The sequence below is a fragment of the Dendrobates tinctorius genome, unplaced genomic scaffold (assembly GCF_039654945.1).
Source record: "Dendrobates tinctorius isolate UK_male_01 unplaced genomic scaffold, ASM3965494v1 ptg000054l, whole genome shotgun sequence".
NCBI classification, from domain to species: domain Eukaryota; kingdom Metazoa; phylum Chordata; class Amphibia; order Anura; family Dendrobatidae; genus Dendrobates; species Dendrobates tinctorius.
The window spans coordinates 16,165,070-16,187,430 of NW_027361722.1; the positions used below are offsets into that span (position 1 = coordinate 16,165,070).

The 22,361-nt window shown below is 42.3% G+C and overlaps 1 protein-coding gene across 2 annotated transcripts in view; it reads left to right on the forward strand.

Annotated features, from left to right (window-relative positions):
- Positions 1 to 725: 725 nt before the first annotated feature.
- CD86 (CD86 molecule) overlaps positions 726 to 22,361 on the forward strand; it is a 114,960-nt gene continuing 93,324 nt past the window's right edge. The window contains exons 1-3 of one of the 2 annotated variants that reach the window (XM_073577150.1): positions 742 to 792; positions 903 to 1,010; positions 21,149 to 21,209. In XM_073577150.1, the coding sequence (XP_073433251.1) occupies positions 999 to 1,010; positions 21,149 to 21,209 (73 nt within the window). In that variant the 5' untranslated portion in view covers positions 742 to 792; positions 903 to 998. Of the gene's footprint in view, positions 793 to 902; positions 1,011 to 21,148; positions 21,210 to 22,361 lie in introns of both variants that reach the window. The other variant, XM_073577151.1, reaches the window with a different exon arrangement.

The window sequence follows — 22,361 nt, forward strand, 5'->3', positions numbered from 1 at the left end:
AGTTTAAGGGTATCTTAAAGTGGCGTCATTTTAGAGTCCGGCGCAGCAGCCGAGTTTTCACAGGCAAAATCACTTCAGGAAAGCACCGGCGGTCGATTTCTTGAGTCAACTTCACCATTTTTTAAAAATCCGCCGGGAAAAAAGATGAGGTTATGTGCCGACATAGTCAAGATTCCACCTGAAAAAGTGCCCCCAAAATGCCCCATAAAATGAACATAGTGCGCAGCAATGTGAAAACGACGGCCGCGCACATCTTCCAACTTTAAGCCGCTTTAGAAATCAAAAACTCAGATCATTCTTGAAAGCATAGAGTAAAACTTTGGAGTCGCCACAAGATCGTTGAAAGCATTTTCTTTTAGCAGTTTCGCCTGAGAAAGCTTCAGCTGGTGCTCCGACGTCTATAAGATTCCTTGCGCACATAAACTTACCGAGAACTTTTTTGATTTGATACTTTTTTTGTTTCTTGATGTTTCCTTTGTTTAGTTATTGTCACTATAATAATGGAGGCACCTATGATACATTTGGACGCGGCACATGGGGCGTGTTTACTTTCCCACATGTCTATTTCGGCAAAAATGTTACTTTTTCTGTAGGTTTTATTGTGGACGGTATCGAAAAGGGGAAATTCTGAGTTTCAGGAACTCGTATACGTCAGAAGGCGTCACGTGTTCAGAACCTTTTTTTTTTTTTAGCAGAGATTTCATCGACGCCTCGGCTTCCAGACTTTCAGTTCGATCTGAGCTTTGGACGGGCAGGATTCATTCACGTAGTATCTTGCGGAACATCAGACAGGTTAGTTATTGCTGCTCTCGCTCTTCAGGTTTTTCCTGTCTGCCTGTGAATAGCAATGCTGCGGCTTGGATTCTGCTGAGATTATTAAGATTTTTTTTTAAACCTTACAGCCGTGCTCCTAGCTCTATCCAGCGCTGTAGGGACTACAATTCCCAGCATGTCCTGACAGTGTTACTAAAGTTCCAGAGATTCCAGAAGTCCTGAAAATGCATTTCTCTGTAAGTTTTTAGTTCTCTTACTATATAGATGTAGCAGAGCTGAAATTATTGTCAGTGGGATGGAATTGTATGTGTGCTTTACGTAGTATCGAAATTTAAAGGGACAGTTAATAGGGCACATAGAAGTCCTAAAGAAGGGTTCTCCGTTCTGGATCTCCTTCTTTAAGCAATAGCCCGTAGCAGAGAGGCACTTTAAAAAGACACTTTTACTCTGGAAGTCCTGATCCGTCTGTGTGGTGTACTGATTGATTTGAATGCCTGCGTGTAATACCCCATTTTCCCAGTAGTGGCCGCTGCAGAGAACGTGACCAGCAACATCCTGGACTCCCCGCAGGTTCTAGCACCGGGAGCAAATTGTGGCAGTGGCTCTGATATTAAGGGATCAGTCTGTAATTGTAACCACAAGGTGATATCTGTCTTCATTCCTCCACTCACAGTGTCCTAGGGACCCTGTGAATGACAGCTCTGCAGCCCTGTGGATGGAGGGCTTGCTCAGTTGTCAGAATTGTGAGTGACAGCTCTACCGCCCAGTCTGAGGCAGAGGTGTTAATAATGCGGTTGATAGTTGAGCGGTCCTGTCTTGTTGGGTCTTTGATCTCCTCCAGGTGGCCTGGGTGATTACAGGGCTACTTAGTACTCTGACCGTTGTCAGACCATTGCTAATTGTAGCTTTGCTCAAGTGGTGTGTGTGTTTGCTCTCTACTCTGAGTTGTACTGTGATCTCCGTTGCTGACCTTGGATTTACCTTTCTGACCATCCATTTGACTTTCCCCTTTGTCTTGATCTGCTACATTCATGATTCTCTGACCTCGGACTGTGACCTGACTACACTTTTGTCTTGTCCCTTTGTCTACTACAAGTCCTCTTGGTACTGACCCCAGTTGACTATCCTGCCTCACGGTAAGTCTGTGAGTAATAACTGCTGTCACAAAATCACAATGGCTTCATACAGAGACAGATGTTACAAATTTAGGAGTATGTGAACGGTAGCGACAATAACTAAAGGGGCTGCAAACCTAAGACATCCACAGAAACACATTTAGCTCTATTGGAACCTCTATCTATTATTTCTCTATCTATTATCTCTCTATCTATTATCTCTATATCTATTATCTATCTATCTATCATCTATCTATCTATTATCCATCATCTATTATAATAATAATAATAATCTTTATATAGCGCTAACATATTCCGCAGCGCTTTACAGTTTGCACACATCACCACCGCTGTCCCGGATGGGGCTCACAATCTAGATTTCCTATCAGTATGTCTTTGGAATGTGGGAGGAAACCGGAGAACCCGGAGGAAACCCACGAAAACACGGGGAGAACATACAACTCCTTGCAGATGTTGGTGGGATTCGAACCCAGGACTCTGTTATCTATCTATTATCTATCTGTCTTTACATATTATCTATCTTTATCTATTATCTATTTATCTATTAATCTGTTTATCTATAATCTATCTCTGTCTATCTATTATCTATCTATTATCTATATACAGTATCTATTTGCTATCTATCATCCATTATCTATCTATTATCTGTTATCTAGTATCTATCTATCTCTGCATCTATTATCTATCTGTCTATCTATCTATCTATCATCTATTATCTATCTATCTATCTATCTATCTATTTATCTGTCTGTCCATCTATTACGTATCTATCTATCATCTATTATCTATCTATTATCTATCTATTATCTATCTTTTTCTATTGTACTAAAACGAGTTTCTCTCCTATGTAAATATGATAAAAAATGGTGACCCTTACCTAGGTTGGCACACGAGGTGTCGCCTCTGTGGCTTAACTTTGCTTTACTCGTTATTTGCCTATTGCTATTGTCTGCTGGGGGTGAAGCAATCCCCAATATTTCATGGACTGATAGAGATCGGGTGCACTATGGTGCAGCATTTGCACTTTTTAGGGATCTTCTTGGCTGCCGGTGGCTGTTAGATCTTACGCGATGCAATGCTGTCTGACTTCTTATACAGAATGTCGCTATGTTAATTAGTATGTTTGTTATTTTCTACATTATGTGCAGATTTCATATACAGTGGGGAAAAAAAGTATTTAGTCAGTCAGCAATAGTGCAAGTTCCACCACTTAAAAAGATGAGAGGCGTCTGTAATTTACATCATAGGTAGACCTCAACTATGGGAGACAAACTGAGAAAAAAAAATCCAGAAAATCACATTGTCTGTTTTTTTTTCATTTTATTTGCATATTATGGTGGAAAATAAGTATTTGGTCAGAAACAAAATTTCATCTCAATACTTTGTGATATATCCTTTGTTGGCAATGACAGAGGTCAGACGTTTTCTGTAAGTCTTCACAAGGTTGCCACACACTGTTGTTGGTATGTTGGCCCATTCCTCCATGCAGATCTCCTCTAGAGCAGTGATGTTTTTGGCTTTTCGCTTGGCAACACGGACTTTCAACTCCCTCCAAAGGTTTTCTATAGGGTTGAGATCTGGAGACTGGCTAGGCCACTCCAGGACCTTGAAATGCTTCTTACGAAGCCACTCCTTCGTTGCCCTGGCGGTGTGCTTTGGATCATTGTCATGTTGAAAGACCCAGCCACGTTTCATCTTCAATGCCCTTGCTGATGGAAGGAGGTTTGCACTCAAAATCTCACGATACATGGCCCCATTCATTCTTTCATGTACCCGGATCAGTCGTCCTGGCCCCTTTGCAGAGAAACATCCCCAAAGCATGATGTTTCCACCACCATGCTTTACAGTAGGTATGGTGTTTGATGGATGCAACTCAGTATTATTTTTCCTCCAAACACGACAAGTTGTGTTTCTACCAAACAGTTCCAGTTTGGTTTCATCAGACCATAGGACATTCTCCCAAAACTCCTCTGGATCATCCAAATGCTCTCTAGCAAACTTCAGACGGGCCCGGACATGTACAGGCTTAAGCAGTGGGACACGTCTGGCACTGCAGGATCTGAGTCCATGGTGGCGTAGTGTGTTACTTATGGTAGGCCTTGTTACATTGGTCCCAGCTCTCTGCAGTTCATTCACTAGGTCCCCCCGCGTGGTTCTGGGATTTTTGCTCACCGTTCTTGTGATCATTCTGACCCCACGGGGTGGGATTTTGCGTGGAGCACCAGATCGAGGGAGATTATTAGTGGTCTTGTATGTCTTCCATTTTCTAATTATTGCTCCCACAGTTGATTTCTTCACTCCAAGCTGGTTGGCTATTGCAGATTCAGTCTTCCCAGCCTGGTGCAGGGCTACAATTTTGTTTCTGGTGTCCTTTGACAGCTCTTTGGTCTTCCACCATAGTGGAGTTTGGAGTCAGACTGTTTGAGGGTGTGCACAGGTGTCTTTTTATACTGATAACAAGTTTAAACAGGTGCCATTACTACAGGTAATGAGTGGAGGAAAGAGGAGACTCTTAAAGAAGAAGTTACAGGTCTGTGAGAGCCAGAAATCTTGATTGCTTGTTTCTGACCAAATACTTATTTTCCACCATAATATGCAAATAAAATGAAAAAAAACAGACAATGTGATTTTCTGGATTTTTTTTTCTCAGTTTGTCTCCCATAGTTGAGGTCTACCTATGATGTAAATTACAGACGCCTCTCATCTTTTTAAGTGGTGGAACTTGCACTATTGCTGACTGACTAAATACTTTTTTTCCCCACTGTACCTGCATCATTATAATTTGATGAAAGTGAGTATATAGTGGATGTCGTCTTAGATGTGCGCTTCCTTTATGGTTTTCCTCGGCTGCTCTTTGCTGTGAATAATTGTTGATACCTCCTACCTGGATGTTGACTTTAGAGGTTTGCTCAAGAAACAACTGGTACCACCACAAAATGAAAGAGAACTTAAAGTTACACGTAGTTTGGGTTGTTCTAGCAATAAAAAAAGGTCTGATCTTCGGTTGTTGAAAGTACGATTACAGCCAGGTAAGAGACCTACAGACTGAGAAGGGCCTGACAATTCTGGGATAGGGGCAAAGTAATGGAGGCCAAGGCTGCCGAAAGGGGCAGAACATTAGGACTTTTGGTTGATCTCAATGCGTATTAGGTTGCATTGGAATGGACTGAGGTTATTATTTACCCCTAAGCAAAAAATTTCGCTCTCCATTCTACCTTCGAAACCAAGAACCCATCTGACCTACTATCACAGTTTTATAGGAAAGGTGGCCACACGTTCACATGACTCACTCCACTCAAGTCCATTGTTTTGTTTTTTTTAAGAGCTGCCGAGAAAGAACTCGTAGGTGGAGTCGGATAATGCCTACGAAATTATAGTAGCACAAAGATACCGTAATACTAAAATTAAGAGCGCCAATTAAACTTTTTTCCCAAATACTGCAATATACACTGGCCTCAATTCAGCAAAGTGTTGACCCCAATTTCGTAAAAAACTTAAAACTTAAAAAAGTTGCAAATTGTTGGAGCAATGCTAAGATTCACCAAAATGTTGTGACTTTAAGCCTTTTTGTCTTACCTGTTTGGGTCAGTTATACCAAAATGGGTCAAGCTGTAGAGAAACCCAGGCAGGATGGGATGTGGCTATGTGTGGCCGTCAAATTTTTTTTAACTACTTGGCATCTTTGGAAACCCTGGAGCTGTTAAAAGAAGTGACATGCTCAGTCTCCAGGCGTCTTTTGCTAGAAAAATGCCCACTCTCTATTCATAACAGTACAGAGTGGAAGCTGCAAGAATGACAGTAAAGACCCCACTGGAAAATGACTTCCAGTGATTTCCTGAAGTGGCTTTACCTTGGAGAACTCAACGTCTATGCCGGTATCTGCTTCGGAATCGGAACCCTTTAAGAAGCTTTTGAGTTGTACAGGAGGTTAGATTTGCAAGTGTGGGTCGCCCTCCCAGGGCTGTGGGGTACTGGTGTCAGGGGAATGTGTCACAGCAGCGGCAACCCGGTCCGTGGCCCTGGGCGCCCAAGCAATGGGGGTAATGTAGTTAATGGAATGGAATAGTTCGTGACGCCACCTGTGGTGCTCGGCAAGGGAGGTGTTAAGCTGACGCTGCATGCAGATCCTCTGGGGCTGGTGGTGTGTTGCAGCCTAGATGTTGTAGCTCCCCACAGGTGAAGCTGTAGCCCCAGGGTAGCGTGTATCCAATAGAAGAGGAGAGGTGCAGGCGGTGTGAAGAATGGTACCCAACTATAGCGGTGCTGAATGTGTTAGCGCACAAATGAATGGAGGACACCGGAGCTTGTAGTTCCAAAGCTTTACTCACAGTCCGTTGTACACGCACAAAGGTGCCTGGCTCCGGGCCGTGTCCTCCGGGTCAGAGACTCAATCAACCTCCGGGCAAGCTAGGATTCTCCCCTCCAACACTCCGCCAACATGTACCTTTCCGAATGACTCCTCTATTGCGCCTTAAAGTGTGATGATCTCCTAGTACAGAGTTACACTGGAGTTCCTCCTGTCAGATGTTCCCAAGAACTCTACTTGTACTGCAGACAGCCGTAGCCTGCTTCGGAGACTCTCTTCTCCTGAGTCCCAGTTCTCTATCAAATTGCTGTTGTGCCCCAAGTCTTAGATGGGAGTAGTGCATTTACAGCCAAACTACTCCACCGGTGTCTGCTGCAGAATCATAAGTGTCCATACAACCTCGGGGACCGGGCCCCGGCCTTGCGCTGAGAACCTATAGGCAGGGTTCCTCTTCCTACCCACGTCCTCTCTGTTCTCTCTACTCCTTCGTTCCGTACTTGTCTTTCTTTCTTATGGAAGCTTAGATTTCAGTTCTACGTCTTTCTCCTTCTTTTCCTTTCCCGTGCCAGCTGGCTCAGATCACTGAGGCAGCTGCAGCACTCCTTCTTCCATCCCTTCTTCCAGGGATCCTCACTCCTGTCTGAGTGACTTCCTACCCGACTGACCTTCCGTCAGGCTGACCAGTCCTCCTACGCTTTCCCACTCTTTTATGTATCTCAACTCCACCCACCTCCCAGCACATCCAGTGTTCCAAGCAGGGAACCACCAAAGGTGTTCTGCTACCCTCTGAGCAAGGAGCCGCAATGGGATTGTGCAAAACTACCCTGTTGTGTGGGGTGTGAGTGTTGGAGTGTGGAAAGGAGTTTCCACCTTACCCGGATGGTGGGGCACCACACCTTAGGAGAAAGTGCAGTACCTCTGTGGCGACTGAGCCTCAGGGGCGCCACAAGGGGCCCTAAGTATTGTCTAAATTAATTTTTGCAACTTTTGCCAAAATTTGTGGAATTTCTTGGGAGTGCCCTTTATTTTCAAGAGGAGAGTTCCTCTAGGAGTTTGAGATCTTGACCAATTGGGTTGATGTTGTTAGTAATGACGTCAATGCCCATGGATGTTTCATGGTTTCATGTACTAGAATGTCTGGTAAAGGGAAATGATTTATCAAAGGGGATTTTTTTCTATAAAAAAGTTGATGTTTTCTACTTCTCACAAAATGGGTCAATTTAAAGGGTCAAACAATCAGTACCAGATTTGGATGCATAAGTTATCTCCTTCTCTATAACATGGGCATCAATGTAGTTGGATCATTTTTTACTGTGAAAATTTGGGTCTTTCTTCCAATAGGATCCAATACTTTTAGGTATCTCTAGATACTACACTGGGAAAGGGGTACGGATTCTTTTCTGTGAGTGAAGGTGCAGCTTGGAGCTTCTGGTAGCGAGGTGATTTATCCTGTGGTTTCCAAAATACTGTTGGAACTCACATTGCATGGGTCACTCCATTTAGTGATGGTGTATGGACACCATAAATGTACAGCAGCCATTGCCTACTTAAAAAGGTGAAGAGGTAACCAGGGGCATAACTTGGAGCTCATGGGCACCAATGGAAAATCTCCAACGGGCCCTCAGATATCAAAGGTTTTTAATGGTATCATGCTTCTTATATGGGACAAAGGGACTCTTCGGCTCCAGGGTGCCAAATGCAACAACAGCATCCACTATACTTACACCATGGAGGGGAAAACAACCAATTTCTGAACAGAATGTTCAGGTAAAAACATACCATGTGTAGAGGGTAAGAAGCTCCCAAAGGCATGTGAACCTGGATAAATTCTAGGTGGGGTGACCCGTTATAGATTTTGCATTGAGTTAAATGAACATCAGCTAAAGCTTCTGTTCCCAAAGTTCATAGAGCGATGTGTATGCAATCTGGTCTGCTTATCTAGTCTACAGTAGTACAATATACTTGATATTCAGTTAGTATAATCTCATCCAGTGAGAAAAGTAGGATTCCTTGATTCTTCCAATGCACAGAGTAATGAAAGTATATGTTTACTCTCTGGTCTTTACAGCTATTATCATTAGTGTAGTCCTGCTTATCTAGTCTCTAGTTGAACATCATACTTGTTATCCAGTCAGTATAAACTCATCCACTGACAAAAGTTTCATTTTTTCAATGCAGAGAAAGTAAGCCTAAAGTATATGTCAACCTTCTGCCCTGTATTGCTATTGCCACTAGTGTAAAACTGCCTATCTAGTCTCCAGTAGTACAATATACTTGCTTTTCATTCAGTATAAACTCCTTCACTGACAAAAGTATGATTCCTATGATGCACAGTATCAGCGTAAAGTATATGTTTAAGGCTATTGCCATTGATGTAATCCTGCCTATCTAGTCTCAAGTTGTACAGCCTACTTGCTATTCAATCAGTATAAACTCCTCAACTGACAATAGTATGATTCCTACAATGCAGAGAGTAAGCAATCATAAAATATCTGTTTAATCCCTGCTCTATACGGCCATTACAATGGAGAAATCCTGCCTATCTAGTCTTCAGTAATACAATTCACCTGGTTTTATTTATTCAGAATAAACTCCTCTAGTAACAAAATGATGATTCCTCCAATGCACAAAATAACGAAGCCTATAGCATGCATTTACTCTCTACTCTCTAAAGTATTGTCAGTGGTTTAATCCTGGATATCTAGTCTTTGCTAGTATAATTTAATTGCTGTTCAGTCTATGAAAACTCTTCTAGTGACAAAATGAGGATTCCTCCAATTCACAAAGTAAACAATCATAAAGTATGATTGGATACGGTCATATATTCAGTACGGTGAATTATATATTTATGTATTGTTTTATTTGCTAATCAAAAAGTATGTGTTTGCTCTCTACTGCTATTGTCAATGGTGTATTCCTGCTTATCTCGTCTCCAGTACTGCAATTCACCTGCTATTGAGTCAGTGTAAATTCTCCAAGTGACAAAAGGATAATTCCTTCTATCCACAAAGTAAGAGTAGAGGATATCTTTACCCTCTGCTCTCCACTGCTATTGTCAGTGTTGTAACCCGACCTATCTAGTTTCCAGTAATAAAATTAACCTGTTATTCAGTTAGTATAAAATCCTCTAGTTACAAAAGGATCATTCCTCCATGTACAGAGTAGGTGTAAAGCATATGTTTCCTTACTGTTGTCTGCTGCTATTCTTAGTTGTGTGTAATCCTGCCTTTCTAGTCTCCAGTCTCTTCACCTGGTTTCATTTGCTCAGTATAAACTACTCTAGTGACAAAAGGACGATTCCACCAATGCACAGAGTAAGAAAGCGTAAAGTTTTATGCTTACATTCCGCTCTCTACTGCCATTGATCGTTATGTAATTCTGCCTATCTAGTCTCCAGTAATACAAGTCACATGTAAATCAGTCAATATAAACTCCTCTACCAGCAGAAGGATGACTGCTATACCACAAAGAGTGGAAAAGACTAAAATATATGTTTACATTCTGCTCTCTACTGCTATTGATAGTCTTATAATCCTGCCTATCTAGTCTCCAATAATACAAGTCACATGTAATTCAGTCAATATAAACTTCCCTACCAGCAAAAGGATGACTCCTATAACATACAGAATGGGGAAGACTAAAGTTTATGTTTCCATTCTGCTCTCTACTGCTATTTATAGTCATGTAATCCTGCCTATCTAGTCTCCAGTGATACAAGTCAACTGTAAATCAGTTAATATAAACCTCCATACCAGCAAAAGAATGACTCTTGTACTATACAGAGTGGGAAAAGCTAAAATATATGTTTGCATCCTGCTCTACTGCTATTGACATTACTGTCATCCTGCCTATCTTGTTTCCAGCAGTACACTTTAGCCCCTTACTAATGACCTTAACCATGATTCACTTAGAATAGGTTAACAAATTGCACAATAATGGATGTTTTTACAATATGTAGGCGAAAAAGGACAGTTTTTCTTCTCAATGCAGCTGGATTTTGCACTTAAGGAAATGTGGGACCCCTGTTTTTTCAATGCGAATGGAGCAAGTGTTAGGACCCCATATACAATATATAGCTATAAATGTTTATCATTGCAATATTATAACCGAGAAGTAGAGTTACTGTTTGTGCCCTCACTGGCCATGGGCACAACATAATATACAAATGTATGTTGCATTTTGATTGTGAGGCTGAAAAAAAGTTTTCAAAAAACACAAAAGCGCAAAAGTTCTATGGTTTTGAATATATTGAATTTCTACAGTACTTTTGCGGAGAACATGTAGTTCCTTCATGAACAGATCTTTGAGATGAGTCATATAGGATTGTATATATTTCATCAGAGCTTCCTATAATGCAATCTTTGCTTTCTAGTTTCACTGCGTGTTAGCAATTTACTCTGTTAATGACCCAGCTCATTTTGTTTGTTTGTCCCTTTGGATTCTGACTAGAAGCAATTGGACTGCTATGTGAAAAATCAAATTTGAGTGGCCTTTCCTGATTTTCGCAGGTCCCCGCGAATTCGAAAAGTTTGAGTTTCGATACCCACAACCTCCTGGCACCATTTCACACACTGCTGAAGAGTCACAGTGCAGGCAAATGATATCAGGCGCAACTAGGCAGGATTCCCCAAAATGCCCTTCTGCTATCGAATAACATGGCCTAGTTCAGCCAATCGGGGGGACAACCACAGCTATTATGAAAGATGGAGGCCGGCCAAACAGCACCATTTTATGCTTTTACAGCATAGGGGAGCCAGAGCACACAAGTCATAGGGACAGAAAAAAAGCCAAAATTGGATTGTGTTGCACATTAAAAATGGCAGTAGAAGTCAGTTTGTGAATATTAATCTAAAGATTCCAGTGATAAGGTGAGGTGCAGGACCTGCATAGTCAGTGTGACTGTAAAGACATTGACCTGTGATATACTGAAGTAGCAGGAAAGCACTATTGCAATTTTTGCTATTAACTTTACTAATAAATAAGAATCCTGAAACCTAGGCTTGTGTGTCAGAGGCAGGGAAGCCACAATTTGTTTTGTTTTCAGTACAAATCACAAATCTCTAGTATCCAGAAATTTAAAATCTACCTCAAAAAGTGTGCGTGGTGGGAAACATTTTCATTTCTTTTTTTGTACACTTTTTTTTTGTAGTAGTCAAATATTAGACCCATACAAGCCACCTTCACACCACTGTTGGTTACTACTGATTACCATCCATTTACCTTTAGCCAGATGGGTTGACACCACTCGGACATTAATAGAGCCTTGTTTGCATTAAAGAGCTCAAAAGGATTCAATACAGTCCTAAGACCTCCGAGTTTTATATAGGTATTTTAAGGAGAATTTCAGGTATGTCAGTACCGAGAATCAATACAAATTTATTCACTGTAAATCCCATTTTTCGGGAAAATTCGTTGAAGCTGGCAAATTTGAATTTTTGATCATTTCAAGTTTTGACAGTTACATTTAAAATTTTTTTAATGTAGATTATTAAAGGGAACGTATTGTCAGAAAATTAGTTATTGTTTAACCTCTTCACTACATGCGCCTTACATGTATGGTGCAAGTTTGAAGCTGGTGTATGGAGCAGGCTCATGGGGTAAGCCTGGATGATGCTCGGTAGATGATGGCTGCGTGTTACTGCCAGGACCTGCCCTTAACAATTACATGTGGAGCGAAGCTCTGCCCATGATTGTTAACTTGTTAAATGCCGCTGTCAAACTCTGACAGTGGCATTTAACACTCGCCGACATTGGGGAGCGTCATTCCATGCGCCCTTTGGCACTCACGTGACGTGATCGATGGGTTACTATGGCAGTCTGCTGAAGACCCCCATGCTTGTCATTACAAAGCTTCTTTGTATCCTTCAAAGGAGACCGTAATTTTAGCTATATACCACAATGCTGTAGCATCACTGTAAATAACACAAGTGATCAAAAAAAAATCGCAGCTTCAAGTTCCCTATGGGAACTATTAAGAACAGTGAAAAAAAGTTTTAAAAAATATGAAGAAAGGAATAACTCATAAAAGTTCAAATCACCCTCATTTTCTCCCTTTAAAAATAAAGATATTAAAAAATAAAACAAATGTACATATGTGATAATGCCAGGATCAGAAAAGTCTGAGCTATTATAATATAAAAATGATTACCGTAAATAAATCAGTAAACAATGAAAATGAAGAAAAAAATTAAAACCGCCAAAATTACATTTTTTTTTTTAGTTGCTGTAATTCCTCAAAAAATGATGTAACAAGCGATCAAAAGGTCACATCTATCCCAAGCTAGTATCAGGAAAAATTTTTGTCTCGCCCGCAAAAAGTAAGCCGTCACACAGCTCCATCAACCAAAAAATAAAAATGTTACGGGTCTCGAAGAATGATGACTCAACCTCTTTTTTTTTTTTAAATTTCTGATTTATTTTTCATCACTAAACTAACAAAAAAAACTGGACACGATTGGTATCACCATAATCGTACTGATGATCAGAATCATATTACTTGGGCATTTTTACCACAATATGTACACCGTAAAAACAATTCCCAAAAAACAAGGTCAGAATTGCATTCTTTTTCACAATTTCTCCCCACTTGGAATTTTTTTCCCGTTTTCCAGTACATTATGTGGCTAAATGAATGGTGTCATTTAAAAGTACAAAAATAACAAAAACAAGATCACATACAGTGAGTATGGAAAGTATTCAGACCCCTTTAAATTGTTCACTCTTTGTTTCATTGCAGCCATTTGGTAAATTCAAAAAAGTTCATTTTTTTCTCATTAATGTACACTCTGCACCCCATCTTGACTAAAAAACAACAGAAATGTAGAAATGTTTGCAAATTTATTAAAAAAGAAAACCTGAAATCTCCCATGGTCATAAATATTCAAATCCTTTCCTCAGTATGGAGGAGAAGCCCTTTTTGAGCTAGTACAGCCATGAGTCATCTTGGGAATGATGGCACAAATTTTTCACCCCTGGATTTGGGGATCCTCTGCCATTCTTCCTTGCAGATCCTCTCCAGTTCCTTCAGGTTGGATGGTGAACATTGGTGGGCAGCCATTTTCAGGTCTCTCCAGAGATGGTCACTTGGGATTAGGTCAGCGCACTGGCTGGGCCAGTCAAGAATGGTCATGGAGTTGTTCTGAAGACACTCCTTTGTTATTTTAGCTGTGTGCTTAGGGTCATTGTCTTGTTGGAAGTTGAACCTTCGGCCATGTCTGAGGTCCAGAGCACTCTGGAAGAGGTTTTCATCCAGGATTTCTCTGTACTTGGCTGCATTCATGTTTCCTTCAATTGCAACCAGTCATCCTGTCCCTGCAGCTAAAAAACACCCCATAGCATGATGCTGCCACCACCATGTTTCACTGTTGGGATTGTATTGGGCAGGTGATGAGCAGTGCCTGGTTTTCTCCACACATACCGCTTACAATTATCACCAAAAAGTTCTACCTTCTACTCATCAGACCAGAGAATCTTATTTCTCATAGTCTGGGAGTCCTTCATGTGGTTTTTTGGCAAACATCTCCCTACTGCATCTGTGGAGCTCAGCCACAGTGATCTTGGGGTTTGTCTTTACCTCTCTCACAAAGACTCTTCTCCCATGATTGCTCAGTTTGTCTAGACGGCCAGATCTAGAAAGACTTCTGGTGATCCCAAACTTCTTCCATTTAAGGATTATGGAGGCCACTGTGCTCTTAGGAACCTTGAGTACTGCAGAAATTCTTTTGTAACCTTGGCCAGATCTGTGCCTTGCCACAATTCTGTCTCTGTGCTCCTTGGCCAGTTCCTTTGACCTCATGATTCTTATTTGGTCTGACATGCACTGTGAGCTGTGAGGTCTTATATAGACAGGTGTGTACCTTTACAAATCAAGTCCTATCAGTTTAATTAAACACATTTGGACTCCAATGAAGGAGTAGAACCATCTCAAGGAGGATCACAAGGAAATGGACAGCATGTGACTTAAATATGAGTGTCTAAGCAAATGGTTTGAATACTTATGACCATGTGATTATTAATCATCTTTCGCCCATCTCACGTGACCCCCCCCCAACGGACCTATTCATTAAAGAAAATGGCTGCCCACTCTTTCCAGTCCCACAAGCTCGCTGCCCCGGGGTTATCCTTGACACTGATCTCTCTTTCAAACCACATATCCAAGCCCTTTCCACTTCCTGCCGCCTTCAACTCAAAAATATTTCACGAATCCGTACATTCCTCAACCAAGAATCTGCAAAAACCCTAGTCCATGCCCTCATCATCTCCCGCCTTGACTACTGCAACCTCCTGCTTTGTGGCCCCCCTCTAACACTCTCGGACCCCTCCAATCTATTCTAAACTCTGCTGCCCGACTAATCCACCTGTCCCCCCGCTATTCCCCGGCCTCTCCCCTCTGTCAATCCCTGCACTGGCTCCCCATTGCCCAAAGACTCCAGTTCAAAACCCTAACCATGACATACAAAGCCATCCACAACCTCCGTCCTCCGTACATCTGTGACCTCGTCTCCTGGTACTTACGTGCACGAAACCTCTGATCCTCACAAGATCTCCTCCTGTACTCCCCTCTTATCTCCTCTTCCCACAATCGCATACAAGATTTCTCCCGCGCATCCCCCCTACTCTGGAACTCACTACCACAACATATCAGACTCTCACCTACCATGGAAACCTTCAAAAAGAACCTGAAGGCAAAAGGGGAAACTGGCTGCGTCACGAAGGGGTTGAATTTGTTTTTATGATAAATATACCGTATTTTAAAAAATGTTTTCGAATTTTGACAGTGATCATTATTAAAAATCAAACAAACAAAAAGAAAAAAAATACATTCGTAATCTTGGAATTTTGACACTGGCCACTGTTGGATCTTTAGGCTCATTCTTCCTGTCTTCTCATGAAAAATTTTCATCAAGGCCCAAAGATCTGTTTTGGGACTAAACCTTTGCTGCCAGGTCATCTATGGTGTTCCTTTCAGCAGGAGTTGCTCGTGCACTCAGTCAGACCACTGATTTTGTCGAAAAGCACATGGATTATCACTAGGGTAAAAAAAAAAAAAATGACTGACGGCTTGTTGCTGTCACTGAATGCTTGGAGTCCTAGTTTCGAAGTTTTCTGATCCATGAATAATACATTGTCCTGTAGCATATAAAAGAACATTCCTCTGCAGCAACTCACCTATCTAGCTCGGGAAATGCCCAGTGGGAAACTCCCTGCTGTGATTTCAATATTCAGGTATGTAAAGCTTTCCCTAATGGGACACCCCCTTTAAAAGAGGATCCGCCACTTTTGCAAAAACCAAAATTGTTATAAAGAAAAAAGGTTAACATTAATAGGGGTGCCCAAACTTTTACATATGACTGTATCTCCATCTACAGTGTAATGAACTCTATGCCCCCATCTACTGGCCATAACACTAACTGCACTGTCCCTATTATGTACATGGTGCTACAGCAAACAGCATGGGTTAATCAGCAGCATAATAGATACACGTTCTAATGATATTACGCAACAATGATATACATATATACATACATGTACAGTAGCAGCATGGGGGCTTAAAGGGGCAGATTTATTACATACCCCGACATACAGTAGCTGAGGGTAGAGCTGGTCATGCAGCGGTTTGGTGGATTGGTTGTTACTGCAGGTTGTAGGCTTGTTGGAAAAGGTGGATCTTCAGGTTCCTGTTGAAGATTTCCCACGTAGGTAAGAGTTTGATATGTTGGGGTAGAGAGTTCCAGAGGAAGGGTGATGCGCGGGAGAAAACTTTTATGCGATTGTGGGAAGAATAGATAAGAAGGGAATAGAGAAGGAGGATCAGAGGTTGCATGCAGGTAAGTTCCGGGAGGCGAGGTCACAGATGTATGGAGGAGACAGGTTGTGGATGGCTTTACATGGCATGGTTAGGGTTTTGAACTGGAGTCTCTGGGTAATGGTGAGACAGTCAGGGAGAGAGGAGAAGCTGGAGGGCAGTTGGTTTAGCCAGGCTGCAGGATTCAGGCGAATACATTTGAGGGGTGCAAGAGTGTTAGAGGGGAGGCCACAACGCAGAAGGTTGCTGATGATGAGGGTATGAACTAGTGTTTTTGCAAATTCTTGATTAAGGAATGTACGGATCCTGGAAATATTTTTAAGTTGGAGTCGGCAGGAAGTGGATAGGGCTTAGATATTTTGTTTGAAGGAGAGGTCAGAGTCAAGGATAACCCTGAGGCAGCGAGCTTGTGGAACTGGGTAGAGTAAGATGAGGGAAAAATTATGAATTCTGCTTTATCCATGTTCAGCTTTAGAAATCTAGCACAGAAGAAAGATGAAATATAGGACAGATATTGTGGGCTTCTGGTTAGTAAGGCTAAGAATGTATTATCCAGTCCAAAGAGATACATGGTATTATTCAGTCACTAGGTGGTGGTAATATGTCATCTGGTCAAGGTGTTATGGTATTTGTTAATTGTATGTGGTAGTATTCGGTTACTATGTGGTGGTAATATGTGGTCCAGCCATAGTGTAATGGTATTTGTCTCCTATAAGTGGTATTATTGATCATTTAAAAAATGTATGTGGCATATTTCCTTAAAGAAAAATAATTTAAAATATACCTAAAAAGAATATTGAGTATTTTAAGAAATGTTTAATAGGTTAGAGTAGAGTAGGGTCCGGCCAAATGAGCCTACCTTGTTGTGGTGGTGGTGGCTTAAAAAATCTTTTTGTCAAAACAAAAGCTGCTGGCTATGTATGTGATATACTGTTCAATGGTAACTGTTAATGTGTGATTGTTGAGGATGTAGTTCAGAAAAGGAGTTTTTCCATGAGTGGGAAGTGGGACTATGGAAGGTTTGAGGGGTGGAGGAGGTAGAGCTGGGGTGGAACCTTGGCGGAATCTCAAAGGGGCCCGACAATTTTGCCAGTTTGGGGCCCTGAAATTCCTAGTGACAGCCTTTTCTGTGTCATCAGCATAGAGGTGATACTGAAGAGGGAGTTGTAGGAGAGGTGGAAGGACAGCTCAAAATGAACTTGTTGTTCAAGTAGTTTTGATGCTTAAGGCAGAAGTGATGGGTGGTGATATCTAGACAGAGAGGATGGGTAAAGGGAGGGATTTTTTGAGGATGGATGTGATCGAGGCAAGTTTGAAGCATGAGGGGAAGACACCAATTGTTAGTGAGAGGTTGAAGAGATGGGTTAGGTTTAGGATGAAGACTGTGGTGAGGTTTGGGATGAGGTGGGATGGGATCTGGTCAAGTGCAGAGGTTATGAGATGTGATCTGTAGAGTAATGTGGAAAGTTGATTTACTGTTACAGTGGAGAAGCTGGTTTTGGAGGAGGATGGTGAGTAGCTATGAGGAGAGGATGTGGGAACTTTAGGCAAAAGCTTTGCCTTATGTTGCCAATGTTCTGCTTGAAGAATGAGGCAAAATCTTCAGCTGAGATGAGAGGGAGGAGGTGCTGGGGTATGGAGGAGAGAATTGAAAGAGTTGAATAGCTGTTTAGGGTTGTGAGACATGGAGGATATGAGAAATGAGAAGTAGGTTTGTTTTGATGCAGTGAGTGTGGACTTGAAAGTAGTGTCCTGGAAGTATTTCGGTGTGTTCCGGGACGTAGTTCACTGGCGAATGCGCACTAATGCTTTTCGGCTTTGCCCGCAGTTGGGCAAAGCTTACTGCGTGTGCGTGAGTCCAGATTGCAATGCGCATGCGTGTAATATGGAGGCCAAGTATGGAAATTACCTGAAATATTGCCGACAGCGGCCAAGGGGGGGGTGGAGGAACGGACACAAAACACCACCCATTGGACCGGACGCAAATCATTTAGATATCGCGCCTAAATGAGGTGACAGATTCCCTTTAAACTGACCGTATAAGATGAGATATTTCTTTGCTGAAAACTGAGGCTTTTTATGCTTTATTTTGGAAAGGGGTAGGCTTGACCGTGGCTTCATTCATTCCCTATGGAGCTGCCGCCAGTGGCCCCATAGAAAATGAATGGGGCGGCGGTCGGGTGTCGGACGTGCAGCTATATTCTGTAATAGGGATAAAAGTTCCCTATTTTGTTGATAACTGCAAATCCCTGCATTCAGATCCCCACCAATCACCAAGTTATCACCTCTCCATGGCTAGGTGATAACGTATGTTCACAGGGCAACGCATTTAACGATTCATTAAGGTTTTCCAATGTGTCCGTAAACATGTGATCTGTCCTTTCATTTTAAATAATTTGTCCAGAAAAAAATGAAAATAATTTAGCAACTCTGAAAAGGAGAACAGACTGCTGGAAGATCTACCTACTGATTATTTGCACCTTGAAGAAACAAATGATGAGGCATGTTGAAATACAACATATGTTTGTCACAGCACTGTTGTCGGGTGTCCCGAAAGTAGGAGCTCCTTCCCTGTCCCTAATACTAGTGGCACCCTAGTTTGCCCTGTTCCCCGGATTACTTCTGATGGTGAAGACGCCAGGGCCACATACCTTGCCTTACCTCCTGTACCCTTCCCTCGCCCAGGGAAGAGGGTAGTAGTAGTGACACCAACCAGACTGACAAGGCAATACAAACAGGGAAAAAGGAAAATACCAATCATACAAATATACACACATAAACAACAGAGGTATGCACCAGGGAGTAGAGGATGGGGTAAAACTAAAGTAGGAGAAGGAGGGGAATTAGCACACACCCAAAAACTGCCAAATGTCCAAGATAAATCCACCAAACCCCTTTCAAACAAAAACCACCAACCAACAACCTCCAGCCATGCAGCATAAGCTACTTGTTAGGAACGGCGGAACGCACTAAATAAATAATAAAGTGCGTTCGCCGCTCGGGGTCCACCGTGCAGTAGGTGTTAAAACCGCTGCTAAACAATGGCAGATGCGCTATATGGCGGTATAATGCGCTCAGGTTCAACATCACCTGATGAGCGCGGAGCGGACTCTGTTAAACTCACAGAGGCGCTGTAACGAAAACATACAAGTATACACTGAGCCAGTTAGACTTCACTGGACTCAGTGAAATTGCACGCATGGTTTCTGGTCACAGGACACGGTTCCAAGACAGGGGACGGTGTCTGTCTAGACCTACCGTGCGTGCGACGTCGCTGCTGCGGACGCCGGTAAGTGCTGCTACATGCAGCGTGGCGGCAGACACAACCACTAAGCGATGGTGCCTTGAGAGACGTGACACCACCGGACGCTAGTGTAGAGGTGCGGTGTGCAGTGGCCTATGGCTTGCCACTGACTGGTGCGGACTCTAACTATAGTTCCCTATCCACATGCATCATATCAGAGGGAGGGGAATCTTAATGAGTCAGTCACCAGAATCATACATCCATCACCATTCACGCATCTAGCAAGAATAGCCTATACTAGCGCATGGCCGAGTGGCCATGCGGACCTTTTATAGTCGTGCAGGACCTTCCAGATCTCTGAGATGGACCAATGAGATCAGGAGAAGGACCTGAGCATGTGACTCCCGATCTCCAATGGGAGATCGTCTCGTGAGCATGCTCAGTAGAGCGGCGGAGGGACTTAGCCTCAGGAGCGATTTGCTACTGTGCAGTCTGCATTGCTATTGCTGACCCAAAGGTGGCAGCAAAAACCAGACCAATAGAGCAGGTCTGGGCGGAGCGTCTGAGACGCTGGGATTGCTGAGCCATCAATGGGAGACAGTAGAATGTGAGGCTCTGGATTCCTGCTGTGTAGCCGCAGGAATCTGACGCCTAACAATGAGTGCTAGCCAGGGCCCAGGTTATATAGTAGAGAGGAGTGGCTAAGTGTGAAAAGCTTTTCCAGGAGCTCTTAACTGAGAAGATTAACCCCTGCACTGCTGAAAGAAACCTATGAAGGAGAATAGCTTCTAATCAGTGTAGGAGAAATCAGATGCTGTGGTCTTCTGGCTCCTCTCTGTCATGGTAAACCCATAACAGCCTGATCTTAAATGAATAGGCATGGAGTACAACATGTCCAATCTTTCTTTACTTTCAAAATGCACAAGTTTTGCCAACTGTGATCTGACAAGTAGGGATGACTTAAGTCAGCAGATTGGGAGCGATGGCTGACTACTAGCTACAGTGGATCAGTCAAATGAATTTGAGTAGTCTTACGTCTAGTATCTTGGACTCTTTAGGCTTCTCTGTTTTATTTTTCAAGCCAGTTGATATCTCTTGGTTAATGTAGCCGAGTAGTATCTAGAGGAATATTTTATGTAACAGGTTACTAATGCCATGGATCAAGGAAAGCAGAATTACGAGGACTTGTGGTATTGCCATCCCCACCTTGGAAAGCACCTTGAGATCATCGCAGCCTCAATGAGAGCTGTGTAGTTACTGCACATCGTCCAAATTACCCATTGTCTCATAAGATGGAATTTCAAGTCTTCAGAATTGCAGAACAAGCGATAAATCTCTTATTTCTTTTATTTACTAATAAATAGTTGCTGGATCAGACAACGTTATGGATCGGATTTCTCAGTGACCATATGGAGATGTCACTTTTAAGAACTTTCTTTTAGGAAAAAAAAAAAGAATTTTGTAAGTTTAAAAGTTATGTGTATTAGAGGAACATAGCATCTTCCTCACTTCCGTTTTTCTGTTCCAAAACCTTTCTCAGTTTATAGGCTCTCTGCAAATGTTTAGAAACCTCAGCCACTCAAGACACTGAACTAAGGAGAGGAGGGAGAGGAGGGGGATGCGGCTGCTGTGTGACATTTACTCTGTGTAAGGGGGAAGAGAAGAGGAAAGAGTAGCCTAGTATTATTCTGCCTCTTTCCTGGCAATTCCAAATCCAGATCTTCAAAGACATCACAAAAAATATAATCTCAGAACACGCGGCAGAAAGGGTGGTCCGATCTTGATTTAGCTATAGGACCCCCGTTATCTTATATTTAAAGTTTTACATAGACGTAAAGTCTACAGTTAGATCAACTATAATAAAATATTGGCTTTCATTACAGATCTATTCAAGGATGATGAAATGGATTGCAGTGTTGGGATTCACTATTTCCATCTTTGCAGGTAAGTAACGCACATCTGTAGCAGTGGTCTCGGGAAGGTTGTGCACAGGTTCACCAGAAAATTAATTTTGAGCAATTTTTTGGCTACTAAAATATATGTCTGACTGTGCTTTTAACTAGAGATGAGCGACTTTGCCTTTTTTCGGGTCGAGTCGGGTTTCTTGAAACCCGACTTTCTAAAAAGTCAGGTCGAACGAAATCGGCCGACTATAGGGAAAAGTCGGGGTCCGACTGAAACACGAAACCCAATGCAAGTCAATGGGGAAGCAAAGTCGGCAGGGAGTGGAGAACAGGAAACACACCTACAGTGCCCATTTCAATGCCAACAACATCAATTCTTATTACTTAAGCTTGACAACCTTAATTTACTTTATAATAATAGTTTATGCATTGAAAACTGGGGGTTATTTGGCTAAAGTTGTGGGGGGGTAGGGCTGGCGCCTGGTTTTCGTGGGCCCTGGGCCAAAGAGTGTCAGTGCGCCCTTTTAACACATACCACAATTCATGATGCTCCTATACGGCACAGAAATATAGGTATAGTACAATGAAAAATACTTCACTGCTTACATGACATGACTGATATTATCTATTTTAAATTCTACAATAGCTCAAAAAATGGACAGTATATTACTCCATACAGTATTATGGCCACCACATTGTGCGCCATACAGAATAATGAGCCCCATATCTTTCTCCATACAGAATAATTGGTCCCATATAATGTTCCATACAGTATATGATGAGCTCCACATAATGCTACAGTATATGTTGGACCCCATGGATGATGCTCCATTGTCTTATGGGCCCAAATAATGCTCCATATATAATGGGCCCCATTTCTAATGCTCCAGTGTATAATGGGCCCCGTAAATGCTGCTCCAGTGTCTGATGTCCCCCATTTAGAATGCTCCAGTATATGTTGGTCCCCATGGACGATGCTCCAGTGTGTTATGGGCCCAAATTATGCTCCATATGTAATGGGCCCCATTTCTAATCATCCAGTGTATAATGGACCCCGTCAATGCTGCTCCAGTGGCTGATGTCCCCCATTTGGAATGCTCCAGTATATGATGGGCCAAATGGATGATGCTCCAGTGTATGATAGGCCCCATATATCATTCTCCAGTGTATATTGCTCCCCAAAAAATGCTCC